General features: G+C 56.5%; 1 protein-coding gene across 4 annotated transcripts in view; it reads left to right on the forward strand.

Moving 5' to 3' along the window:
* The window catches only part of AMPD2 (adenosine monophosphate deaminase 2), a 42009-nt gene that overhangs the window by 15446 nt on the left and 3023 nt on the right, over window positions 1-23540 (forward strand). For 3 of the 4 annotated variants that reach the window (XM_050956141.1, XM_050956139.1, XM_050956143.1), the window contains exons 2-17: window positions 2954-3084; window positions 5177-5307; window positions 6169-6237; window positions 7745-7856; window positions 14443-14629; window positions 15253-15394; window positions 16364-16453; window positions 16850-16979; window positions 17369-17563; window positions 18104-18235; window positions 19061-19224; window positions 19833-19959; window positions 20329-20492; window positions 20922-21042; window positions 21468-21641; window positions 23081-23191. In XM_050956141.1, the coding sequence (XP_050812098.1) occupies window positions 2954-3084; window positions 5177-5307; window positions 6169-6237; window positions 7745-7856; window positions 14443-14629; window positions 15253-15394; window positions 16364-16453; window positions 16850-16979; window positions 17369-17563; window positions 18104-18235; window positions 19061-19224; window positions 19833-19959; window positions 20329-20492; window positions 20922-21042; window positions 21468-21641; window positions 23081-23191 (2180 nt within the window). The remainder of the gene's footprint in view (window positions 1-2953; window positions 3085-5176; window positions 5308-6168; window positions 6238-7744; window positions 7857-14442; window positions 14630-15252; window positions 15395-16363; window positions 16454-16849; window positions 16980-17368; window positions 17564-18103; window positions 18236-19060; window positions 19225-19832; window positions 19960-20328; window positions 20493-20921; window positions 21043-21467; window positions 21642-23080; window positions 23192-23540) is intronic. The other variant, XM_050956142.1, reaches the window with a different exon arrangement.

Genomic DNA, 23540 nt, shown 5'->3' on the forward strand with positions numbered 1-23540 from the left:
CTCTGAGCAGAGGCAGGTACTGGAGTGGATCAGCTGAGGGCTGGGTAGAGTAGAATAGTAGCTGTCTCTCTCATCTCCCCTGCTCCCCCCACCTACACCTCACTGGCCACAGGGAGAATAGCAGAACCACCTCAGCAGTCAGCAGGGCCAGCTCCAGGGTTTTTGCTGTCCCAAGCAACAAAAAGAAGAAGAAGAAAAAAAAAAAAGCCGCGATCACAATCTGCAGCTCTACCGCCACTGCTTCAGTCTTTGGCGGCAATTCAGTGACTGGTCCTTCGCTCTGAGAGAGACTGAGGGACCCGCCGCTGAAGAGCTGGACATACCACCCCTCATCATTGGCCGCCCCAAGCAGCTGCTTGCTGGGCTGGTGCCTGGACAGCCCTGGCAGTCAGGAGGTTCTCAGGTGAGGGTGGAAAAGAAGTAATACACTTCTCTCCCAGCCAGAGGCCAGGATGTGTCTGCCCCTCTAGCGAGAGATTGGAAAGAAAGAGGAGGCTCCATGGGGGAACCTGGGACAGCCTCTCCAGTAGGGCTCTGGCCATTCTCAGGTGATGGGGTTCCCATTCCTTTCCTTGGGGAGACTGTGTTGTTTTTCTTACTCAGTTGTGTGACAGTCCTTTTGCAGGTGGGCATGTGATTCCAAGTGGCAGCAGTTGCGTGAGGAAGCCAGCACCTGGCCGCTGCTGCACTAGTATTATCCGTTCCTTCTCTCTGCTGCGTGCCTGACCTTTGGCACTTTCATGTTCAGGGAATTTAGAGTTTGATCCATGAGATCGGCCCATTAGCCAATGCATCCCACTGCCTAACAGCAGTGCACCTGGCTAATTAACGCAGCGCTGTAGCTTAGGAGTAGGGGGATGGGTGAGAAAATCTTCCTGTCTGGAACTGTTTATAGCTTTCCTCTGCACTTCCCTCTCTGCCTGTGGAGTGGGAGCTAGAGGTGGCTGTGCTATCTCAGCCCAGGACGCAGGGAGATGACTTCTATTCCCAGGAAATCTCAAGGCCAGGGAGTTTTAGCCAGTTCACCCATTAAAACAGACCCTCAGGTTTCTCTGTGGTCCTGTGCCTGCTTTCCCCTGGTGTGAGAACTGACTGCTGGGTTTATATTCATTCGGACAGGCTGAGACAGGAGAAAGTTCTCTCCCCGAGCCTCTCCTGGGTAGCAGAACAGAGACCACGTTGTTCTTGTTACATGCGCATTCTCTCCAGAGACCCTTGCAGTGAGCTCAGTGTTGGCTCAACAGCCCTGGGGGCTGAAGGTCTGGCTTAGGCCCAAAATAGACTGCACAGGACAAGCTTCCTCATTCACGACATCTAAACTGTGACCTGGTGGGACCAGCTTAGGGAAGAGAGGCGAGGGCGCTGCTCAGTTCCTGGCCTCTCTGGGAGACATTAGATGGTCTGGTGGGTTTGGCAGTGCTCTGGCCCTGGGCCCTATTCCTGTTTCTGCCACAGAGTCCCTGTGTCACCTTGGGCCAGTCACCTCTCTGCTCTAGCCAGTGGTTTCCAAAGGGCCCATCCCTCATGGGAACTCAGTACACTGGGTGCCCACTGGGCTCTGGAATCACTCACCCGTATTGGCTTCCCTAACTAGGAGCGGAGCACTGGAAAATGCGGCCCCCTGCCTCGGGCTCCCCATCTGTGAGACAGGAGCAACGCTGAACTAGTTTGAGCAGGCTGTGAGGTTAAATAGATGCTGGGATCCTGGTGCAGATTGCTATTGAGGCCTGTAAATGACCATTGGCGGCATGGGGGCCAGTTAGTGCTGGTTAATGTGCTGTGGGCGTCTGTTTCTCCCTAGGGGCTGGGCAAGTCGCAGCACCCATTTCGTTCCGGCCACTAACCCAGCCATTAGAAGGTAACATTGTCCCATTCCTGCCAGGCTGGACTGGATTTGGAGCAGCAGTCCAGCAGCGAGAGCCTCCTTCTCCTGTTACCCCTCTGTCTTAGGTTTTTATATAGCCTCTATTACCATGGTGTCTGAACTGCCAATCCTCTAAGCTATCCAGTGCCCTGGAAGGGAATGGCTTTAGGGAGCGGGGGACAGCATGTGCTGAGATATTTCTGGGTGCTTTGTTGCTCACTCACACACCTCGGCCTGGATACTTTAGATGTCTGAATTGCTGCCTCACATGGGAGGTCAGAGTGAGGGACTAGGAATCAGGCCTCCTGGGTTCTCCTTTGCTGTGTAATCTGGAGCAAGTCGCTCCGTGCCTCAGTTTCCCAACTGTAAAACGAGGATTAGACTTCCCTCTCTCCCTTTCTCGCCTGCTGAGTGGCTGTGAAGTGCATTGAGGCCTGAAAAAGCTAAGGAAGTGAAGGGTATTACCCTTGTTATTGCCCCCCCCCCCCCATTGACCTAAATGCCTCCTTCCCCCCCGCATCCACCCCGGCAAAGAAACCAAACCAAACCAAACCCTGAAACAAAGAAATAAAATCCCATCCTTACCCCAGCTGAGCTGTTACCCCGAAATAAGGAGGCATGCCTGAGACTCCGTGACATCTGCTAGGGGCTTCGCTGGTGCTGTTGATTTGATGTGGAAGGTGCCCAGATACTACGGTGATGGGAATGGAAGCCCATGTTACACCAATAGAGACCGGATTGCAGTGATAGCAGGCAAAGGATCTAAGGGAGCCAGGCAGTGTTGTAGCATTGTTGGTTATCTATTGTTACAGTAGTGCTTAGGAGCTGTGGCCGGGACCCTGCTGTGCCAGGTGCTGTACAAACACAGAGACCCTCCTCGCTGATCCCTACTGTGCTAACTCCAGGGTTGGTTCTTTTTCCCCCCCTGGGGGGGGAGAGTGTATTTTTCCTCCACTCCCCCCCTCTTTTTTTTTTTTTAAAGTCTGGCTAAAGTCTGCCCCTTTGTGTGGCTGGCATTTGCTGCTCACTGGGCCGTGCAGACCACACCCTCCCTTCCCTGGCTGACTGGTCTGAACTGTGTTTCCACAGAGATCCATGGTGGGCTGGGGCCTCGATCACTGCAGTCTGCTCACTCCCTGCCAGGGACTCTGCATTGCCTGAAGCAATTCCCTGTCGACCTGCGCACCTCCATGGATGGCAAGTACAAGGAAATCGCTGAGGTAGCTGTCTGTTTCATCTCATGCAAACTCCCCATCTATTTATCCATCCCTATCCCATCCCATGCACGTCTCTCTCTCCCATCCCATGCACACTCATCCATTCATCTATCCCTCTGTCATCCACCCCACCGCATTCTCCAGGCCTTCCCACCCACCCACCCATCCATCCATCTATCCCACCCTATTCTCCAGGCCTTCCCACCCACCCAGCCAGCCATTTATCCCACCCTATTCTCCAGGTCCAGCCAGCCATTCCACCCCATTCTACAGGCCCTTCTAGCTATCCATCCCTATACACCTCCATCCATCATCTTTTTGTGTTCTTTCCCTTCCCTTCCATCCCACTGTCTCCCATTTGTAGTCCCCTTAAAGCAAAGCCAGGGAGGGGTCCCCAAATCAGGGGAATGAGCAGGAGCCCGCTTTCCCTCAGCCTCTGTCTCCCAGTGTCCCAGTACATTGAGTTTGCCAGGGCTCAGCCTGACAAAACAGGTTTTCAGAACTGTGGGTGACTCCTCAGCAGCCACGAGCTGTTGGGACATTTCTGCCCGTCTCCTGTCCAGAATGTTTGGTACGAGCCCCTTAGGCACATCATAGTCCTCTAGCCTCATGCTGGCTTGGCCAAAACAGTCGCCTTGACCCCAGTGGCTTCTGGGAAATGGTGGCGGAGCTTGAGATGGCGCTCACAGCCTGGCCCCCTCTCCCTCCTGAATGGAGCCAATGCAGGCAGACATCAGCTGGCTGTTTAGAAGGAGAGTTAGACCTAGGGCTTTTTGGGGGATGTTTGGAAACTGCGGGGCTGCTGGCCTCTGTGGATGTTGCTGTGACTGAGGGGCTCTGGTGCTAGTGGCTGTCCCGGCGAATGGCAGGGGAAGAGAGCAGTAAGGAAGCAGGGGAAGGCAGCAGCTCCGGCCCTATGGGCTCCTGGCTGGCCAACCTGAAGATTGCTCAGGAATGATCAGCCTGTGTGCCCAGGCAAGAGCCTCATTAGCACTCCATCTAATATCTGCCCATCTTCTTTCTGGATGAGGCCGAATGTGTCCCAGGGAGCCCGGCACCTCCTTGCCCCAAAGCATTTCTGAGGCACCAGGGAGATCCCTGCAGAGCAGGCTCGACTCAGCCTGGAGCTGCATTTCTCTGCGCTCAAGGCACGGCACGGCGGCCTCAGGGCGCTCTCAGTGGGGAGACATGTCCCTAAGCGAGCGCTGTCGTGGCATCGATCACTGACCACGCTCCCTCACACAGCCAGGTCCTGACGGAAATCCACTGAGGCACGTCCGTGGGGCCCTGCGCCTCATGGCCAGGATGCTAAAAGCCATTGATCAGCAACACCCTGACTGCCGGGGGCAGATTTATCATCATCCAATTGAGAGGGATCAATGATCCTGTCAGGAGCCCAGAGCCTGAGGCAGCTGGGCTGGGCTGGCCACATGTGGGGGAGGAGGAGAGGAATGCTGAGAGCTGTCTGATCAGGCCCTGTCCCACCCCCATCCCCTCCGTGTGTATTGAGCCTCCCAAGCAAACCTCACCAACTCCTCTCTGCTTTGAACAAGCATCCTGAGCAAGTTTAGTGCCAGCCTGTGACTCATGCTGGATTGGCAGCCCTGGGCTCTGAAGGGGGCAGCAGCAGCTGGTGCCTTCCTCCATGCTGCCCCACTCCAGAGAGGCCACTTTTTGGGGTAGAGGGGCTACCTGTGGCCCTTCTGACAACAGACAGACATTAATTCCCCGGCACCTGCACTGAGGCTCCGTCAATGCTGGCCTGCCTTGGCTTTGAGCTGCTCTCCTGTGGCTGGTTCCCATTGCCCTGAGCCAGGCAATCTCTGCTTGCTCGTCTATTTCCTCCCCCCCCCCCCCCACCCCCACCCTCATTTGCGGACTCACTTGTCGCGCCTTGGGGCATGTCTGCCCTGCTGCTGGGAAATCTGGCATCCCCTGGTAAGCCTCTGGTGGCTTCCCTGCACCAGCTGAGGATGGGAGGAGCTTGTCACGCTGCTGCATGCCAGCGATAGGCCACGATGTGCTGGGCGGGGATGATTTGAAGGCCGTGCTGGCAGCTCCCTTCACGCCTTGTTCTGTGCTGCTTTGCCCCCAGGAGCTGTTCTCCCGCTCGCTGGTGGAGAGCGACATGCGCAGCGCCCCCTACGAGTTCCCCGAGGACAGCCCCATTGAGCAGCTGGAGGAGAGGCGCCAGCGGCTGGAGCGGCAGATCAGCCAGGACGTGAAGTAAGGCGATGCCCCCACTCTGTCCCCATTTCCCCATGTCTCTCTAGGTCCTGATCCCATTATGCCCTGCTTGGGGCAGAGCAGAGGGAGTATCATTGAATTAACTGCTAACCGGCTCCACCAGTGCACCAGGGAGCTGGGATTAGACAAGGGGGGAGGGTCCCTTCCAAGGCCAGCTGTGAGCTGTGACTGGTCAGGGGCCTGAGAAACTCACTGCACCCCAGCCAGGATCGCTCATACACCCCCAGGGCCTTCAGGATTGTTCTTAGACCTGCCTGCTCGGTCTTCAGGCCAGGTCTGCTGCCATGGAGCCCAGCAGGGCAGCTTATGGGCAACCCAGGAGCAGGGTGAGCCTCTGGCTGGAGCAGGTATTTGTGCAGGGCTGGCAGCCCCAGGCTGCCCGATCCTGCCTGGAGTTTGTGCAGCCGGAAGCATCCTGGGATTCCTTGGTGGTCCCCGCTGGGATGTTAGCTGAACACGCTGTCCCCACCCCGTCTGTCAGGCAAAGCAAGCTCTGTCTCTCCTGCCTCGCTCGAGACTCAGGCTTGCCAGCACCCCAAAGAACAGAGCTGGGTGGAGTTTAGGGGAGGAGGGGCTGGGCTCTTGGGTTGCTATGGCTCTCCTGGATCCCCTAGCCCTGGTCCTTCTCTGGTCCCACAGGCATCCTGGGCACTCTTGGGTCTCTTCGCTCTGGGGTCCCCTTTCCCATCCCGATGAGTTTTACTTGGTTGTGTCTGTGGTGCCTGGTGCTGGTTTCTGCATTAACACCCGTGTTTCCTTTCTTCCTCTCTCCTCCCTGTCTGTCTCCGTTCGTCCATCCATCTGCCCCTGCCTCTGCCTTTGCTTCCCATGTGTCCTCAGACTAGAACCCGACATTTTACTCAGAGCCAAACAGGACTTCTTGAAAATTGACAGTGCTGCTGACTTACAGTGAGTGTCTGGCTTTTCCCCCTCCGCCAGCGACTTGGGGTGAGCTGGGTGCGCCCTGGGGGCTGGGGCTCCACCTGATCCCAGCCCGGCTGGGGAGCAGCATTCTCTAGGGCAGGGGTCGGCAACCTTTCAGAAGGGCTGTGCTAGGTCTTCATTTATTCACTCTAGTTTAAGGTTTTCGTGCCAGTAATATATTTTAACGTTTTTACAAGGTCTCTTTCTATAAGTCTATAATATATAACTAAACTATTGTTGTATGTAAAGTAAATAAGGTTTTTTAAATGTTTAAGAATCTTCATTTAAAATGACATTAAAATGCAGAGTCCCCTGGACTGGTGGCCAGGACCCGGGCAGTGTGAAATCAGCTCGCGTGCCATAGGTTGCCTACCCCTGCTCTAGGGGATCCACCAGGATTGTGGGGGACATCACAAATGAGCTCTGAGAGCTCTGGTCACTCCTGCAGTAGCTGATGCCAAAGGGGGCAACCTGGGGGATTTCCTGCACCCTCTCCCATTCCTGAATGATGGTGTGTACTGGAGGCTCTGCAGGTAGCCAGGCGTGGGTGGGGGAGTGGAAGAGGAAGGGATGGAGCCATGCATATCCTTCTGGGGAGCCACTAAGGAGGGATAGGGAAGGAGGGAGCCGCTTCCTCTAGGGATAGGGAAGAAGGGACGCAGCTAGGGGAGAAGGAGTGTGAGCTGGAGGAGAAGGGGGATGAATGGGGTGTGCTCTTTGGGGAGCAGCTAAGCTCCCCAAAGGCCTGCTCTCTAGGGTGGGGAAGGCAGGCAGAGCTGGCATCCCTGTGATGAAAGCTGGTGATCCCACAGCTCTAGGCTCGCTGGTGCAATGGGGTGGATTTTGCTTCCGTGCCCTCTAGGGGAAGGTGCCTGCCTCAGGGATGCCGGGCTGGCTGGATCGCTCTTCCTGCCGGGCACTCTCCCTAGCTCTGAGCTCCCTTTCCCACCTGCCTTTGATTCCAGATGCCGCAGAGGGCGACCGGCGCTGCTTCTTGTCTCTGTTGCAGTTTGTTTATGTCCCCCTCGTTGTTCGTGCGTTCCTGGGCTGAGCTGCCCAGGGCAGGGTACTCAGTCCAGAGCCAGGTTCCCAGTAACTCAACCTCCAGCAGCCAAGCTGAGTCCTGATGCCCAGTGAATGGGACCTTCTTGAGTGGCATCTTCACTGCAGACTGCGTCCCAGGAGGTGGCACTGAGCTGGGGATTGGCTTCTCTCTTCAGCTGAGCGCCAGCTCCCTGGTGCACAGAGCGGCTGAGCTGTGAATCTGGTTACTGGGTCACAGTGGGCACATCGTTGCTGCTATGTGGCTGCTGAGATCCCAGGGAAGCTCCCCCTGCGGGGTTGAGTCCGTTTTTGCACATCTCCCTGTGTCGTGTGTCTGTCTCTGGATAGCTCCACGGGCGTGTGTGGAAGTGACAGGGAGCTGGGGCATGGCCAGGGCCAGACACCCGCATTGCCCCCTGACGCATCTCTTCCCCCCTCCCTCCCCCAGGCTGTACAAGGAGCAGAACGAGGACCTGGTGGATCATCTCCCCAAGGAGAGGGATGTGCTGCTGGAGAGAGAGTTCCAGAGGGTCACCATCTCCGGGGAAGAGACATGTGGGGTGAGTTTGCCTGGCACAAGGGGCTGCCTGCAGGAAGTGTGAACTAAGGGTTACTTGGGTTACCCTCCCTCTCTCTCTCAAAGAAGTTAACAAGGACAAGGAGCCAGTCACTCCCCTCCGACTTGACACTAAACTAGGAGGAGTGGTAGATAGGCTGGAGGGTAGGGATAGGATACAGAGGGACCTAGACAAATTAGAGGATTGGGCCAAAAGAAATCTGATGAGGTTCAACAAGGACGGAAGAATCCCATGCACTGCTACAGACTAGGGACCAAGTGGCTAAGCAGCAGTTCTGCAGAAAAGGACCTATGGGTTACAGTGGACGAGAAGCTGGATATGAGTCAGCAGTGTGCCCTTGTTGCCAAAAAGACCAACGGCATTTTGGGCTGTATAAGTAGAGGCATTGCCAGCAGCTCGAGGGACATGATCATTCCCCTCTATTCGCCATTAGTGAGGCCTCATCTGGAGTACTGTGTCCAGTTTTGGGCCCCACACTACAAGAAGGATGTGGAAAAATTGGAAAGAGTCCAGCAGAGGGCAACAAAAATGATTAGGGGGCTGGAGCACATGACTTATGAGGAGAGGCTGAGGGAACTGGGATTGTTTAGTCTGCAGAAGAGAAGAATGAGGAGGGATTTGATAGCTGCTTTCAACTACCTGACAGGGAGTTCCAAAGAGGATGGATCCAGACTGTTCTCAGTGGTAGCAGAGGACAGAACAAGGAGTAATGGTCTCAAGTTGCAGTGGGGGAGGTTTAGGTTGGATACACCTCTACCTTGATATAACGCTGTCCTCGGGAGCTAAAAAATCTTACTGTGTTATAAGTGAAACTGCATTATATCGAACTTGATTTGATCCGCCGGAGTGCACAGCCCCACCCCCCCGGAGCGCAGCTTTACCACGTTATATCCTAATTTGTGTTATATCGGGTGGCGTTATATCGGGGTAGAGGTGTATTAGGGAAAATATTTTTCATTAGGAGGGTGGTGAAGCACTGGAATGGGTTACCTAGGGAGGTGTTGGAATCTCCTTCCTTAGAGGTTTTTAAGGTCAGGCTTGACAAAGCCCTGGCTGGGATGATTTAGTTGAGGATTGGTCCTGAGATTCTGTGATTCTATGACTTGGGGCTGGATCAGAGCCAGTGCTCCTTAGAGGGGAAAGGCTCCTTGTGACAGGGATTGGCTGGCTGCAGGGACCTGGGGTGGGATTGGAACTGACACCCCCTGTGTTGCATTCTCTGGTTTCCCTGAGCCTGCCAGTCCCCCTACCCTCTCTGAGGTACGTCTGTGCTGCAGGTGAAGGTCTGACCACACCTGTGATCTAGCGTGGGTAACAATAACAATGAAGACCCAACAGCACAGACCCTGACACGGGCTAGCAACCCGAGTACATCCCCTGAGTCTGTGATGGGCTTTTACGGGTGACTAGCCTGCACCACCACGTCCTCGCTGCGCTGTTAGCACTAATCCAGCTGGTGCAGGTAGTGCAGGTATGCCGGCTCGTGCCACAATGACACCTTCCCTTGTGGTATGGACATGCCCTGAGACACCTCTGCCCATGTCACCTGGCACCTCGCTGCACCCGGTCTTGAGGGCTGGGCCACAGCATCTATCCCCAAATCCCCTTGTCTTGGGTGATGGGCAGCACATCTGCCCCTGAGTACCTGAGCCAGGGGCTGGCCCTCCCCTCTCCAGAACCAGCAGGATCCAGTGAGATCCTCGTGGGATCCTCTTGAACTCCATTCGGGGCCACCAATCCCTGGGCCACATCCCCAGCTGGTGTAAATTGGCACAGCCCCATTGGAATCAACAGAGTTGTCATAAACAGATAGTTAAGGGTTAATGTCTCTTTTACCTGTAAAGGGTTAACAAGCTCAGTGAACCTGGCTGACACCTGACCACAGGACCAATCGGGGGACAAGATACTTTCAAATCTTGGTGGAGGGAAGTTTTTGTTTGTGCTTTTTGGGTTGTTTTTTGTTCTCTCTTGGGATTAAGAGAAGCCAGAAGTGCAACCAGATTTCTCCAATCTTACTGAAACAGTCTCTCAGGTTCAAGATAGTAAGTAATAGATAGAAAGCGGATTAGATTTATGTTTGTTTTCTTTATTTGCAAATGTGTATTTTGCTGGAAGGATTTTACCTCTGTTTGCTGTAACTTGTATCTTCTGCTAGCGGGGAGGGAGTCCCTCTGGTCTATGTAAAGCTGAGACCTTGTAAACATTTTCCATCTTGATTTTACAGAGATCATTTTTACTTTTTCTTTCTTTAATTAAAAGTTTTTCTTTTTAAGAACCTGATTGATTTTGTCCTTGTTTAAGACCCAAGGGGACTGGGTCTGAACTCACCAGGGATTGGTGGAGGAAAGGAGGAGGGTGGGGGGGAAGGTGAATTTCCTCTCTGTTTTAAGATTCAAGGAGTTTGAATCACAGTATCTCTCAGGGTAACCCAGGAAGGGGAATGGTTTATTTCCCCTTGTTTTAAGACCCAGGGGGTTGGGTCTTGGTCTCCCTAGGGAAGGTTTTTGGGGGACAAGGAGTGTACCAAACACTATATTTTGGTTGGTGGCAGCGCTACAAGATCTAAGCTAGGAATTAAGCTTAGAAGGGACATGCAGGTCCCCACTTTCTGGATGCTAAAGTTCAAAGTAGGAAAGAGACCCTGACATGGTGGCAGCGGTGGCACAGCCCCATTGGAAACAACAGAGTTGATGCCAGTTTACATCAGTGGAGGATGTGGCCCGTTCATCTCTCTCCCTGTCCCCTTTCCCACTGGATCAAAGTGACATCTAAGTATCAGAGGGGTAACCGTGTTAGTCTGGATCTGTAAAAGCAGCAAAGAATCCTGTGTCACCTTATAGCCTAACAGATGTTTTGGAGCATGAGCTTTTGTGGGTGAATACCCACTTCCTCAGATGCATCAGGTGACATCTAAAAGTAGTTCCTAGCACAGTTCCCCTTGCCGAAATAGCAATGGGTACCCATCATCCGAGCGTCTTCTCTTCCGCGGCATATTGCTGTGCAGCAGTGTGATTTGGCTAAGGAGTTCTGGCCTGTACGGTGCCAGTTGCTTCCATCACATGGCTGGTAGAATCCATTGCTCCTTTATTAGCCCGTTAGTATTGCGGAAAGGGACCTGGCCCCCACTGTAATGGGTTTTACCAAACCTGCTCTCGATTGGGTGTGTTCCTGTATTTAAAGGGGAGGGGTTAGTTGTCCATAATTTAACCTATCGCAGGCAGGACAGGGCACCTGACTACAACCCATGGGGATCAGAGAGCAAACCTGATTAATCTAGGAAGGGAAATGCAAAGAGAAAACTGATAGCAAATGTAAATAAGCAAGTGACGCCTGAATCCTCTATAAAGTATTGTTAGGAGCAAGAGGAAGTTTTAAAATTTGAGGGGCCAGCTTCTCCACTGGTGGAAATTGATGTCGCTCCACTGACTGACCACCAGCTCAGGATCTGGCCATGATTTTCTTCTGGACAATGTCTCTAGAAACCCAGCCCACTGTGAGCCTGTTCTGACACCCATTGGAGTCAGCAGGGCCCAGATCCTCAGAGGAATTTAGGTAACTCCCCAATGGGAATCAGATGCCTAAACACCTTTGGGGATCTGGACCCGGGAGCCTATAATTTCCATGGGCTTTGGATCAGATCCTATGCGTGTGCTTGTGCACACACTAGTAACAGGAGCTCGCCAGGCCAGGCCGTCCTGTGGTCTTAGGTTGCGTTTACATGGCGAGCAGCAGCCTGTGCCAGTGTGTCTTAGGGCCATGGTCAGCGGGGTTCGTCGGGCCCACGCTATAGCCCTAAAGCAGCTGGATAGAGATTTGGGCTCTGAAGCCTAGGGAGGGGGGTGGGTTTCAGAGCCTGAGTGCCAGCCTGAATGTCTACACAGCTAATTTTATCACTGGAGTGTGAACTCCGTGGACCCAAGCCTGTGGACCTGATCTCTGAGACTCACTGCTTACTGTGTAGATGGACCCTAAGAGACTTTGCAGTGGTACGCTCCAGGAAATGGGCCTATTGCCTCGGCCTTTCTCTAGTCCTTTTCCCTCTTCTCCCCTGCGAGGCTCAATGTACTAATCCTGGAAAAGCATGTTATGATCCATGAGTAGAAAAGAGCAATGTACTGTATTGTGATTTGTATAGCCAGTACAATCCTCCGCTACTCAGTGTCCTCCAGGGCTGCGTGATTCCTGTTTCTCTTCCTGATCCTCTAATTCCTTATCTCCCATCACCTTTACCTTGTTGGCTGTTGGCTTGATCTGCCTCTGAAAGTGCCATGCAGAAAACATGGAGAGCAAGTTGAAAAGGACCACAGATGGGAAGTTAGAACATCCGGAGAGAGTCTGCAAAGCCCCAGGGGCCAGAATATCTCGTGGCAGCACGTCTATAATGTACACAGTCTCTGCATGGGAGATCGCATGCCTGCCCGGCAGCACATCTGTAACGTGTACCCTCTCTGCGTGGGAGATCACCTGCCTGGCAGCACGTCTGTAACATGTACGCTCTCTGTGTGGAAGATCGCCCACCCACCAGGCAGCGCATCTGTAACATGTACGCTCTCTGCCTGGGAGATCACCCGGCAGCGCGTCTGTAACATGTACGCTGTCAGCGTGGGAGATCACACGGTACCCGGCATCGTGTCTATAACATGTACGCTCTCTGCGTGGGAGATCGGCCGCCCGCCTGGCAGCGAGTCTGTAACATGTACACTCTCTGCGTGGGAGTTTGCACACACGCCCGGCAGTGCATCTGTAACATGTACGCTCTCTGCGTGGGAGATCACATGGCACCCGGCAGCGTGTCTATAACCTGTATGCTCTCTGTGTGGGAGATTGCCCGGCGCCCAGCATTGGATCTGTAACATGTACGCTCTCAACGTGGGAGCTCGCGCGGCTGTCCAGCAGTGCGTCTATAACATGTACGCTCTCTGCGTGGAAGATCACCCGGCACCCAACAGCATGTCTGTAACGTGTACGCTCTCTGCGTGGGAGATCACAAGGTGCCCGGCATCGTGTCTATAACGTGTACGCTCTCTGCGTGGGAGATCGGCTGCCCACCTGGCAGCACATCTGTAATGTGTACGCGCTCTGCCTGGGAGATGGCCTGGCACCTGGCAGCATGTGTATAACATGTACATTCTCTGCATGGGAGCTTGCACACACGCCCGGCAGCGCATCTGTAACGTGTATGCTTTCTGCATGGGAGATCACATGGCACCCGGCAGCGTGTCTATAACTTGTATGCTGTCTGCATGGGAGATTGCCCGGCACCCGGCAGTGCGTCTATAACGTGCACTCTCTCTGTGTGGGAGATCAAACGGCACCCAGCATTGGATCTGTAACATGTACGCTCTCAGCGTGGGAGCTCACACGTCTGTCCGGCAGTGCGTTTGTAACGTGTACGCTCTCTGTGTGGGAGGTTACTAACTTGCACACACAACCACGATGGGGACGTTAAACTGCCAAGGCAGCGTTGCTGTTGCAGCCTCAGCCACATGCCTTCCTGCTCGTTCACAAGATTCCTGGTGCCCGTCCAGATGACTCCCCAGTCAGCGATAGATACAGCAGAGGGTTTCCCTCTGTGTGGGTGTGTTACACTCTCAGGAGGATGTGGCTGTACACAGATCCTCTCGTGCAGCAGAGCGGAGTGGGCATGTGTGCTCAGCAGGCTGCAATGATACAAGGAGTGGAGAGGAGTCTTGGGGGAGGGGAATAGAGCTCCCCCCACACGTCTCTCTCCCACTTGCTGCTGGCCTAGGGCTGGGATTAATGTCTCCTGGGCCAGACAGGCTTTGGTCTTACCCCTCCAGCAGGCTCCCCTGCTACAGGAGAAGGGTAGATGGTGATTGGAGCTGAGGATGTGGGGACGCGTCCTCTCTGCCCTCAAGTCTCCCCTCTAGGGGATCCTTAGACCCCTCTCATCTTCTTGGTTGAGGCCCGAAGAAGAGAGTTAATTTTCAGGCCACAGCCCCCTGTGCATCCTCTCGGGCTGGCTCTGCACCAGCATCCAAGGAAGAGACCCAGGTAATGGGAGGCACTGCATCCCAGCACGACTCCTGCAATAGAGAGGCTGATGGCTTCTGTCTAGGGTGGCTGAGGAAAACCCTAAGATAGGAAATGAAGAGGTGACCGGTTGGGTCTGGTAGCTCTGAAAAATGTGTGTGTGTGTGAGAGAGAGAGAGCAGTGAAATTAAAAGGTAACATTTAAAAAGAATGAAACTCTTACTATGTTAAAACTATTATTATTTTAAATCCACCATGTATTGTTAACCTGCGGAACTTGCTGCTGCAGGATATTACTGAAGAAAAGTTGCTTCCGGATCCCAAACCTGCTGATCATTTTTTAACCCTTTACATATGAGCAAGATTTTCCCTCCTCCCCTTAGGGAAAACCCAGGCCCTATTCTAGCCCCTTAAAGCACTGACATTCGCATCTTTCTGCATGCCCCATAGTATGGATCCTCCCAGACCTCAGTTTGGGGCATGGAGCATGTTCATCCATGGAAACCTGCCCAGGCTGGTTCCAAGCTGTGGGCCTGACCCTGGTTAGAGCCCATGTCTCCTCTTCGCCCTCCAGGTGCCCTTCACAGACCTGCTGGATGCAGCCAAAAGCGTGGTGAAGGCACTGTTCATCCGGGAGAAGTACATGGGGCTCTCCCTGCAGAGCTTCTGCAAGACCACCGCCCGCTTCTTGGAGGAGCTTTCCGGGAAACCGCTGGAGACCCGGTCCTATGAGGAGATCCCAGAGACCCCTGTGGCTGCAGGTGAAGCCAGGGCTGCGGTGGGCAGGGGAGCAACAAGCGGCGGGGTAAACCCCGAGGTGCCCCAGGGTGGGAGCGCGATGGATGCTAGGAGAGGGTGAGCTGGTGGGGACCTGAGCAGGGCTCTGTGGATCAGTTCCCATAAGGCTGCAGAATTGACTCCTGGGGGGAGTGGGGGAGAGGAGAAGAAGCCTCATCCCTTGGAACAATCCTGCCCGGGGGGGCGGGGGATGTCGAGCTAGCTTTTGGCTCACTGGGTGACCCGTCCCTTCCCCACGTGCTGGCACTTACATCCTGGTCATGCTCCCCCTGCCCAGTTCATTCAAAGGGGGTGGTCGGAGGGGACATTTGTGAGGGGAGTCAGATGAGGGCCCTGAGGGAGGAGGGTCCCTGCTGGGGGCAAGGGGCAAAAGTCTGGATTGCGAGATGGAGGGAGTCCTGGGGGGCGGGGGTGGCATTGAGCAGGCGAGTGACATATCTGGACTGGGGAACCCTGCTCTCAGGCTCCCCGACTTTGCCTTGCCCTGGGGCTTCACGAGGGACCTGGTCCCAGGCTAGCACTAGGTGCTGTCCAGACCCCAACCCAGTATGAACACTCCCTGCGCTGCTGGTCCTCCTGTTTGCAGATGCTCCTGTGCACCCCCCCTTCACAGACCAGCACCCCTACGAGACCTGCCTCCCTGAGGCCATGCCGGCCGACCTGGGCTTTGGCCTCAGGATGGTCAGTGGTGTGATCCACGTCTACACCAAGCGCGATGTCATGGACAGGTGAGGGAGGGGGAGGCACAGGTGGGAGGGCTTCCGGGTATGAACACAGGTGTAACCCGGGTGCTTGGCAAGGCGAGGAGCAAGGGCTGGGGGGTCTGAAAGGAGCCAGGTCTGTACTGGAGAAGCAGCCTCGTTGGGGCACATGGAATGAGAGCCCTGCCCGTGGGCAATCCCGCTCCTTTCCAGCAGGCTCTCTGAGGCATTGCATTGCGTGGCACGTGCAGTGCCCCTTTTGCATCTGGATACCAGGTGCCCTTTGCCTTCTGCCTTCCTGGGGCTAGCCTGGGGCCAGCAGGGTGGCCTTTCCTGGCCATCTCTTTGGGGTTTCTTCCTCTCATTCACTCCATTTCTGCAAGACTGGCTGACCGGCTTTCCTCAGGTCACACAGAGAGTCAGGGACAGAGCCCAGCCTCTGGTCCCAGCCCGGGCTCTAAGCACTGAGCGGCACTGCCTCTCCTGGGAGGAATAATATTATTCAGAGAAGGTTTTTATTACATTGCATCGAAAGATCCCAGGGAGCCCTGTCACTTCACTTAGCATCTAAGGGCAGCCACCTCTGGGATGGGAGTAGCTGCTGCTTAACAGCCTCCAGCAACACTCCCAATGGGGGCTGGGAGGGAAGGTGACAAATAACACTGCCATTTGAAATGGCTTGACGGTTTGGGGAGATGGTTGGAAACAACCCCTGTGAATGGGGCCTGTGCACTGGATTAACTCCCCTGCCCTTGTGAAAGATCTGAATTGCAGGGCAGTGCCCTAGCCATGGAGCTATAGGGTACTCTGGGTGGGGCTTTCTCTGTCTCTCCTCTGGAGCTTGGCCATCTTGTAAATAGTTCCTGGAGCAGGGACTTGACTTTGGGTCTCCCACATGCCAGCTGGGTGCCCTGCCCTGGGCTGCTCCCTTTCCCTGCCCCCGTGACTGTGTGTGACATGTCGGTGTGACCGGCCCTGTGCCGTCTCCTCCCGCAGGGGCACAGAGCTGGACCTGCTGTACCCCGACCTACAGGAGTTCATCGCTGACATGAACGTCTTGATGGCTTTGATCATCAATGGCCCCATGTAAGCAGAGCAGCTTCCCTTCCTGCCTGCTCCCCTGGGGCTGCACGGCTTAGGCAGCTGCTTCCACCCATGAGGCAGCCTGGCCCCTCTTTCGGGCTGGCTGCTGCTCCGTTACAGCTGCAGAGCTGAACTGAGGGCCGCCTCGTGTGTGAATGGGACTGGTCCAGCCTCAGGCTGCAGGCGGTACAAGATGCCCTCTTTTCAGACTCCAGCCCAAGAGTTGCAGTTAATAACACCAAGGCCCCAGAGGGGTAGAGCCAGGGATCAAACCCAAGACTCCTGGGTCCTAGTCCACTGCTCTACCCACTAGGCAACCACTGCCCTGCAGTGAAGGGAGTTTAGGCCCAGGGGCTTGTGAACAGAGACCCCAGATCCATCACCTGTTCGCTTGTCCAGAAAATCCTTCTGCTACCGGCGGCTGCAGTACCTGAGCTCCAAGTTCCAGATGCACGTCCTGCTCAACGAGATGAAGGAGCTGGCGGCTCAGAAGAAGGTCCCCCACCGGGACTTCTACAACATCCGCAAGGTACTATCAGGCCAGAGCCCACCCCAGCCCTGTGTTCCCAGAGGCATCATCCCATGCAGCCAAGCAAATTCCTCGCTGGTCTGATTGCCCTAGGAAGGGAGGTCCTCTGTCCCCTGGGCTTGACCAGCAGCACTGCCAGCTCCTTCCAGCTTGCAGGGACAACCTGCATCAGCCCGCGTGGCCGGTCAGTTCCTGTCCTCTCTGCTGTGCTGGGGCCATAGCACCTCCCCACTGAGGACCCATCAGGCAGTGACGGCTTTCAGGTCCTGCTGACCTTGGCTTGGGTTCCAACCTAGTGGTCAAGGGCTCCTGCTCCCAGCCCATGCTGGTGGGAGGGCTGAGATCTTAGGCCCTGGGCCTTGGTCACGTGTGTCCCTCCCCCCGCACAGGTGGACACGCACATCCACGCCTCCTCCTGCATGAACCAGAAGCACCTGCTGCGCTTCATCAAGCGCACCATGAAGAAGCACCTGGACGAGATCGTGCACGTGGAGAAAGGCAAGGAGCAGACCCTGAAGGAGGTCTTCGAGACCATGAACCTCACAGCCTACGACCTTAGCGTGGACACACTGGACGTCCATGCGGTACGCTGCCCTCGGGAGGTGCTCCAGCTCTGCTGCCCTCTGGGGATGGCCTCCTTTGCTCTGGGCAGGACTGTGGCTCCCACCTGGAATGTCGGGAAAAGGTGCAGCACAGGAAAGCAAACCCATTCTGGGTAGAACCTGCCCCACTGTGCTCCCCAAGGGACGTGGCTCTTGAGCTGAGGCTCCCACACCCCATGCCTCCTCAGGCCAGCACCTTCGCTGTCCCAGCACTGGCCTGCAGGGACGTCTTGTGGCTGAGGCAAGAGGATGCTCCAGCCTCTACTGAGCTGAATGGGATCCTCTCTGTGAGACCAGGGCAGCCGGGGCCCCTTGGGAGAAGATGATGTCAGGTCTGGGGGAGAAGGCGCTGGAGGCAGGGGATGCTCGCCCCTGCCAAGGGATGGGCACTCAGAGGATGGGTCTCTGCAGACTTGCTGTGATGGGAGCCAGGGAGGGACAGTGTGGTCACTGGGCATGGGATTGCACGTGCTCCTCTCCTGGCTGCCTGTGCGCTGACGTGTCCCTCTGCTTCGGCGGCAGGACCGTAACACCTTCCATCGCTTTGACAAGTTCAACACCAAGTACAACCCCATCGGGGAGTCCATCCTGCGCGAGATCTTCATCAAGACGGACAACCAGGTCTCAGGGAAGTACTTCGCTCACATCATCAAGGTGAGAGCGGCCTCCGGGCCCTTGCTCCCAGGAGGGGCATCCCCTGGGCCCTGGCACCTTTGCCATCCTGCTATGGAGACTGGCCCCGCTCACCTTCACCTGCCAGCCCCCCTGAGCAGGCAGCCTGAGAAGGAAGCCAAAGTGCAATTCTGTCATGGGAGCAGGATCACCAAGGGCTAGTGCAGCCTGGCAATGGTACCTCCTTCCCTGGCACCGGCTCACTGTTCAAATCTGTCTCTTGCTTGATCCCACTTGTGAACAGCAAGTGGATTTAGTGTCCGGGCTGCTCAGTCTTGTTGACAAGTTTGCAAAGCCGGGTGTCGGGGAACAGCAGCATAGAGACGGGGGTCTCAGGGTGGAAACAGAGCTAAACAGAGACTGTTTGAGGGAGCAGGGGGTGGGGGATCCAGAGAAGAGAACCTCTTGGGGGTGAAAATGTGTGTGCGCGTGGAGGGTGGGGGGCATATAGGATGTGCCTGATTTGGGGCTGGCTGTCTCCCCTAGTGAGGCCTGTTTGTGTGTGTGTAGGGGGGAGAGTCTCATGTTTCATGAGCTGCATGTAGGGGGGGTCTTACATCACTGTAGCATCCACACGTGTGCCTTTGATTTGGGAAGCAAAATGTGCAGATGTCCACATTGCAAGGCCAGGCGCGCTCTTGCATTGCTGTTTTGCAAGCGGAGGTGTGCACGGACATGTGTGTTTCCTCATGTCGCATGTGCGTGTGTCTCCTCATGTATCACGAGCCAAGGCGTGCATTTCCCAAGCCAGCCCACTGGCTGCGAGGGCACTTCCCATGGCAAACGTGCGTGTTACCCTCTCTGCAGGAGGTGATGTCCGACCTGGAGGAGAGCAAGTATCAGAATGCAGAGCTGCGGCTCTCCATATACGGCCGGTCACGGGACGAGTGGGACAAGCTGGCCAAGTGGGCCGTGAGCCACAAGGTGCACTCCAACAACGTGCGCTGGCTGGTGCAGGTGCCACGCCTCTTGTGAGTATTTTCTGTCTGCAGGGCTGAAGCAGCAGGAGGGGCCTCCAGGCAGAGCTGGTCACGTGGGCTTCGTGCTAGGGACTGACCCTTCCAGACGAGGATGACAAGGATGATTCTTTGTATTGCAGTAGCCTTGCTCTGGGGCCTGGGCTTGGCTAAACCTGGACAGTTCAGGAGCTCCCTAGTGGGGCAGTGTCCTGACCCAAGTGGTAAGGGATCCAGCTGGAGGGGGAGCCATCCTGCATCTCCAGGCAGGCATCAGGCTCATTGGGAAGCCTGGTTCCAGGGCCCAGGAGCTCGGTGAACCCAGCAGAGGGAGGGCTGGGATGGGGGGAGGCAGCAGGATGAAGGAACCTGGAAGGGAGGGAACTGACAACGGAGTGTGAGACAGGGAGAGGAATCAGGCTCCAGGGTCTAGAGGAATCCTACGACCATTTGCCCAGGGCTAGTGGCCTGATGCCCTGCCCTGTGTAAATCAGCACTAGCCCCGTTGAAGTCAGGAGCAGGATCCGGTCCCAAGAAGCCAGCTGGCGAGCTGGCCATGGTGGGGAGGCGTCCCAGTCTGAGCCTGCCCTCGGGGTGGGGTGGGCCCTCTCTGTCTCTCACAGCGATGTGTACCGCACCAAGAAGCAGCTGGCCAACTTTCAGGAGATGCTGGAGAATATTTTCCTACCCCTCTTCGAAGCCACCATCCATCCTGCGAGCCACCCAGAGCTACACCTCTTCCTGGAGCACGTGCGTGCCGCCCACAGGCTTGGGGACTGGGTTGGATTGGGCTGGGGGCAGCAGGGCAAGCAGGGAATGGCCAGCACGGGCCCGTGTATGTGGCACGGTCAAGTGCTTCTGTGGGGAGACAGGAGCCTTCTCGGGGAGGGTAACATGCCAGATCTGAAATCCATCAGGCTCCTGCTTCTGTGGTGCCCTGCCCCTGGCCTGGGCACGTCAGTCCCTCTTCTACCAGCTGGGGTGTGGGGTCTCTAGTCCCCTGGGAGGCGACAGTACTGCCTCCAGTGGGGGTACCTTGGGAAGGAGCCCTGGGAAGGTCTTCCTGCCCCGAGCCATGCGCTCCTCCCCCAGCTTCTCACACTCCCCTCCCCATGGCAGGTGGAGGGCTTTGACAGCGTGGACGACGAATCCAAGCCAGAGCATCGCATCTTCAACCAGGACAGCCCCCTGCCCGGGACCTGGGTCGAGGAAGACAATCCGCCCTACTCGTACTACCTGTACTATATGTACGCCAACATGACGGTGCTGAACCACCTGCGCAGGTAGGAGACCCCCCAAGTGGGGGTGGAGTCATCTGTGCAAGTAGAGGGAGCCCTCTCGTCCTGTCTGGCCCATCCCCACAGCACTGGGAGGGTCACCTGGCAATTCTGGGCAGGTTGCAGGAACCCATGGAGGATATTGCTAATCCAGCTGTTCGTGTCCTGCCAGGGGGCTATCTGTTACACCATTTTGGCTGTGGAGTGCCCTCTTGTGGCTGGGGCATTACACAGGAGGGTATTGGACACCTTTTAGAGTGCAAGGTCTGTCCGGGGATTCCCTATCCAGGACAGCCCTCTCCTGGTGGTTGCGTTTGGGTGGCAGCAGTTCCCGGCATCCCCTCCCCCCATGGCTCCCTGGCTCACGTGCTGTGGGTCCATGCCCATCATGGGCAGTGGCCAGTCGCTGACCTGCCTTTGGCAACCTCTCTGCAGGAAGAGAGGCTTCCACACCTTTGTCCTGCGCCCTCACTGCGGGGAGGCGGGCCCGATCCACCACCTGGTGTCAGCCTTCATGCTGTCGGAGAACATCTCGCACGGGCTGCTGCTCCGCAAGGTAAGAACCCAGAGAGCTGTGCGCACGGGGAACTCGGCAGTTGGTTTTGTTGGGTACCGCGCAACCGGTGACCCTGACGCATTAGAGGAGCACAGGACAGGGGCAGGCAGGGGGCTATGATGTTACCGGTACAGATGGCTGCATCTCCATCATAGCAGGTCTTGGGGAAGGCCCTTGGCTGGTGGGGAGCCTGGATACCATGGTGCTGGGCGCATTAAGAGAACTTAGCTTGGTTAGGGTGCTACAAGTGCCAAAACAGAGGGACAGCACTGGAATTCTAGCATGCCAGCGGGAGAGCTTCATAGCCAACGGGCGCACCGAGGCACCATGGGGGGTCTGATACTGGGGCTCCGAGGTGGCGGGGGAAAGTCAAGGGAGCTGCTCTTCCCTGTTAACCACGCTGTCTCCCGGCTCGTCCTGGCCAGGCACCCGTGCTGCAGTACCTCTACTACCTAGCCCAGATCGGCATCGCCATGTCCCCACTCAGCAACAACAGTCTCTTCCTGAGCTACCACCGCAACCCACTGCCCGAGTATCTGTCCCGTGGCCTGATGGTCTCACTCTCCACTGATGACCCCTTGCAGTTCCACTTCACCAAGGTGAGCGAGTCACAGCGCCCAGGGCCGAGACCCCAGCCGCCCCGGGAAGCTCTACAAAGCACCATCTGGGGGCCCTGAGTCGGGGCTGGGAGGAGAGCAGCAGCCAGCGATCAGGGGTGGAAGACACTGACCTTTGGGGAAAGATGGAAAGAGCTGGATGTGTCTAGCTTGGCCCAGGGTGGTAGCTGGGGGCATGAGACCAGCCTGTAGGCTGTGACACAAGGATTCATCGCTAGGGTGAAAGAGGCGAGGAGATCCTTCCTGCCAAGGAATGGGCTGGGGCCTCTGTTCTGTGTCAGGAGCCAGAGGGTCTTAGAGCAGTGGTGGTGCTGGTGACTGAACCCCGCAGCTCTCTGCCGGCTCCGGCCTGGGCGTGCGCTGACGCTGCAGACAGGGCCGTGCACTGGGGAGGTTGGGGTGTTTAAAGCAGGGCGTAGGTTTTGTTGCAGCTGCTGGAGGGGAAGCCGGAGGTCCCCAACGATGTTGCTTTAATGTAAGCCGGCCCAGCTGGTGAAATCGCACCTTTCTGCTGCAGGGCTAAGGGACTCCTGCAGGCAGCTGCAGTGAGAGCAGAGACTGGGCCGTGCCCCTGAGGCTGGGGGAGAGGTAGGGAGCTGACCTGGGTTTTGGTTCAGGCCCTGGTCAGGCTGGAGGGGGCCTGGCTGCAAGCAACTCCCTATGCTGTGATGGGGGAGATGCTGCTCTCAGGGCTTGCTTTGATCCTGCTGCTCCCAGCCCCCCGCTTGTTCCCAGATTTCTGTCTGCCCTGCCTTTGGCAGCAAGTCCAGCTCCAGCCAGCTGGGGGACTGTGCCCTGTCCCCAGGCCGGGATTCCTCTGGCTCCAGTGCCAGTTCCCGGCAGGTGAAATGTCAGGGAAGCTGGGACTATTGCTGCCCTTTCCCCTCCATTATGGACTCATTCAGGTCAGGACTCCCCACAGTCTCCTGGCCGCTGGGCTCAGTTGTGCAGGCCGCCCAGTGCGTGCAAACAGGAGATGCATGCACCGAGGCCCCCTGGGGAGAGGTGTGTGGGGTGGAGGCGGGTGCAGAACTCTCCCCGCCTGGAACCGGCTGTGCTCACCAACCACATCTTTGGGCACGAGGAGCCCTCCTGCTGCCCCCTCATGGGAAGCGTCTGCATTGTGGCTTTCCCTTCAGGCCCAGTCAGCGCTGATGCTAACTGGGCCACTAGCCCCAGCAGAGAGGCCAGGGACTGAGCTGCTGCCCCTGGGCCCTGGAGGGGACTCTGGCAGGGCAGTGTGGGGGAAGCATGCCAGGGTGCTGGCCATGCCAGCTGTTGGCCGCAGCGATGAGCAGCCCCCCCTCCCATGCTCTCTCCTGCCCAGCTGGAGGTGGGTATGGGGTAAGCGGCTGCTTCGGGGAGCTGGCTGTTGGGTGTGGTGCAGCGTGGACCGGTCTGATGCGGCCGTGCTGTTGCAGGAACCCCTGATGGAGGAGTACAGCATCGCCACGCAGGTGTGGAAGCTCAGCTCCTGCGACATGTGCGAACTCGCTCGCAACAGCGTGCTCATGAGCGGCTTCTCCCACAAGGTAACTCCAGGGTCCCCCTCCCCCTGGCAGGGCCCCCTTCTGCTCTGAGAGGCCAGCAGGCATTCAAAGCCTGGGCCGCTCAATACTGTGCAGGCCATGCTGAGGAACCTCGGCAAGTTCCTGCCCCCAGCCCGGCGCCCCTCTGTACCGTACACATCCCTCCCATCTCCAGCCTCCCAGCCCGGCAATAGGGGTGCTGGCTCTGTACTCCACCCATGCCCTGTCTCCTGCACTGCCGCAGAGGGGACTGTGGTGCTGGAGGGGAGGTCCTGTCGAGCGGCACACGCTGGTTCTGTGAGAGTCAGTGCCGCAGTGCGGTGCCAGGGGCTCTCTGCTTCCAGAGCTGCAC

This window comes from Gopherus flavomarginatus, chromosome 5 (assembly GCF_025201925.1).
Source record: "Gopherus flavomarginatus isolate rGopFla2 chromosome 5, rGopFla2.mat.asm, whole genome shotgun sequence".
Taxonomy (NCBI): domain Eukaryota; kingdom Metazoa; phylum Chordata; order Testudines; family Testudinidae; genus Gopherus; species Gopherus flavomarginatus.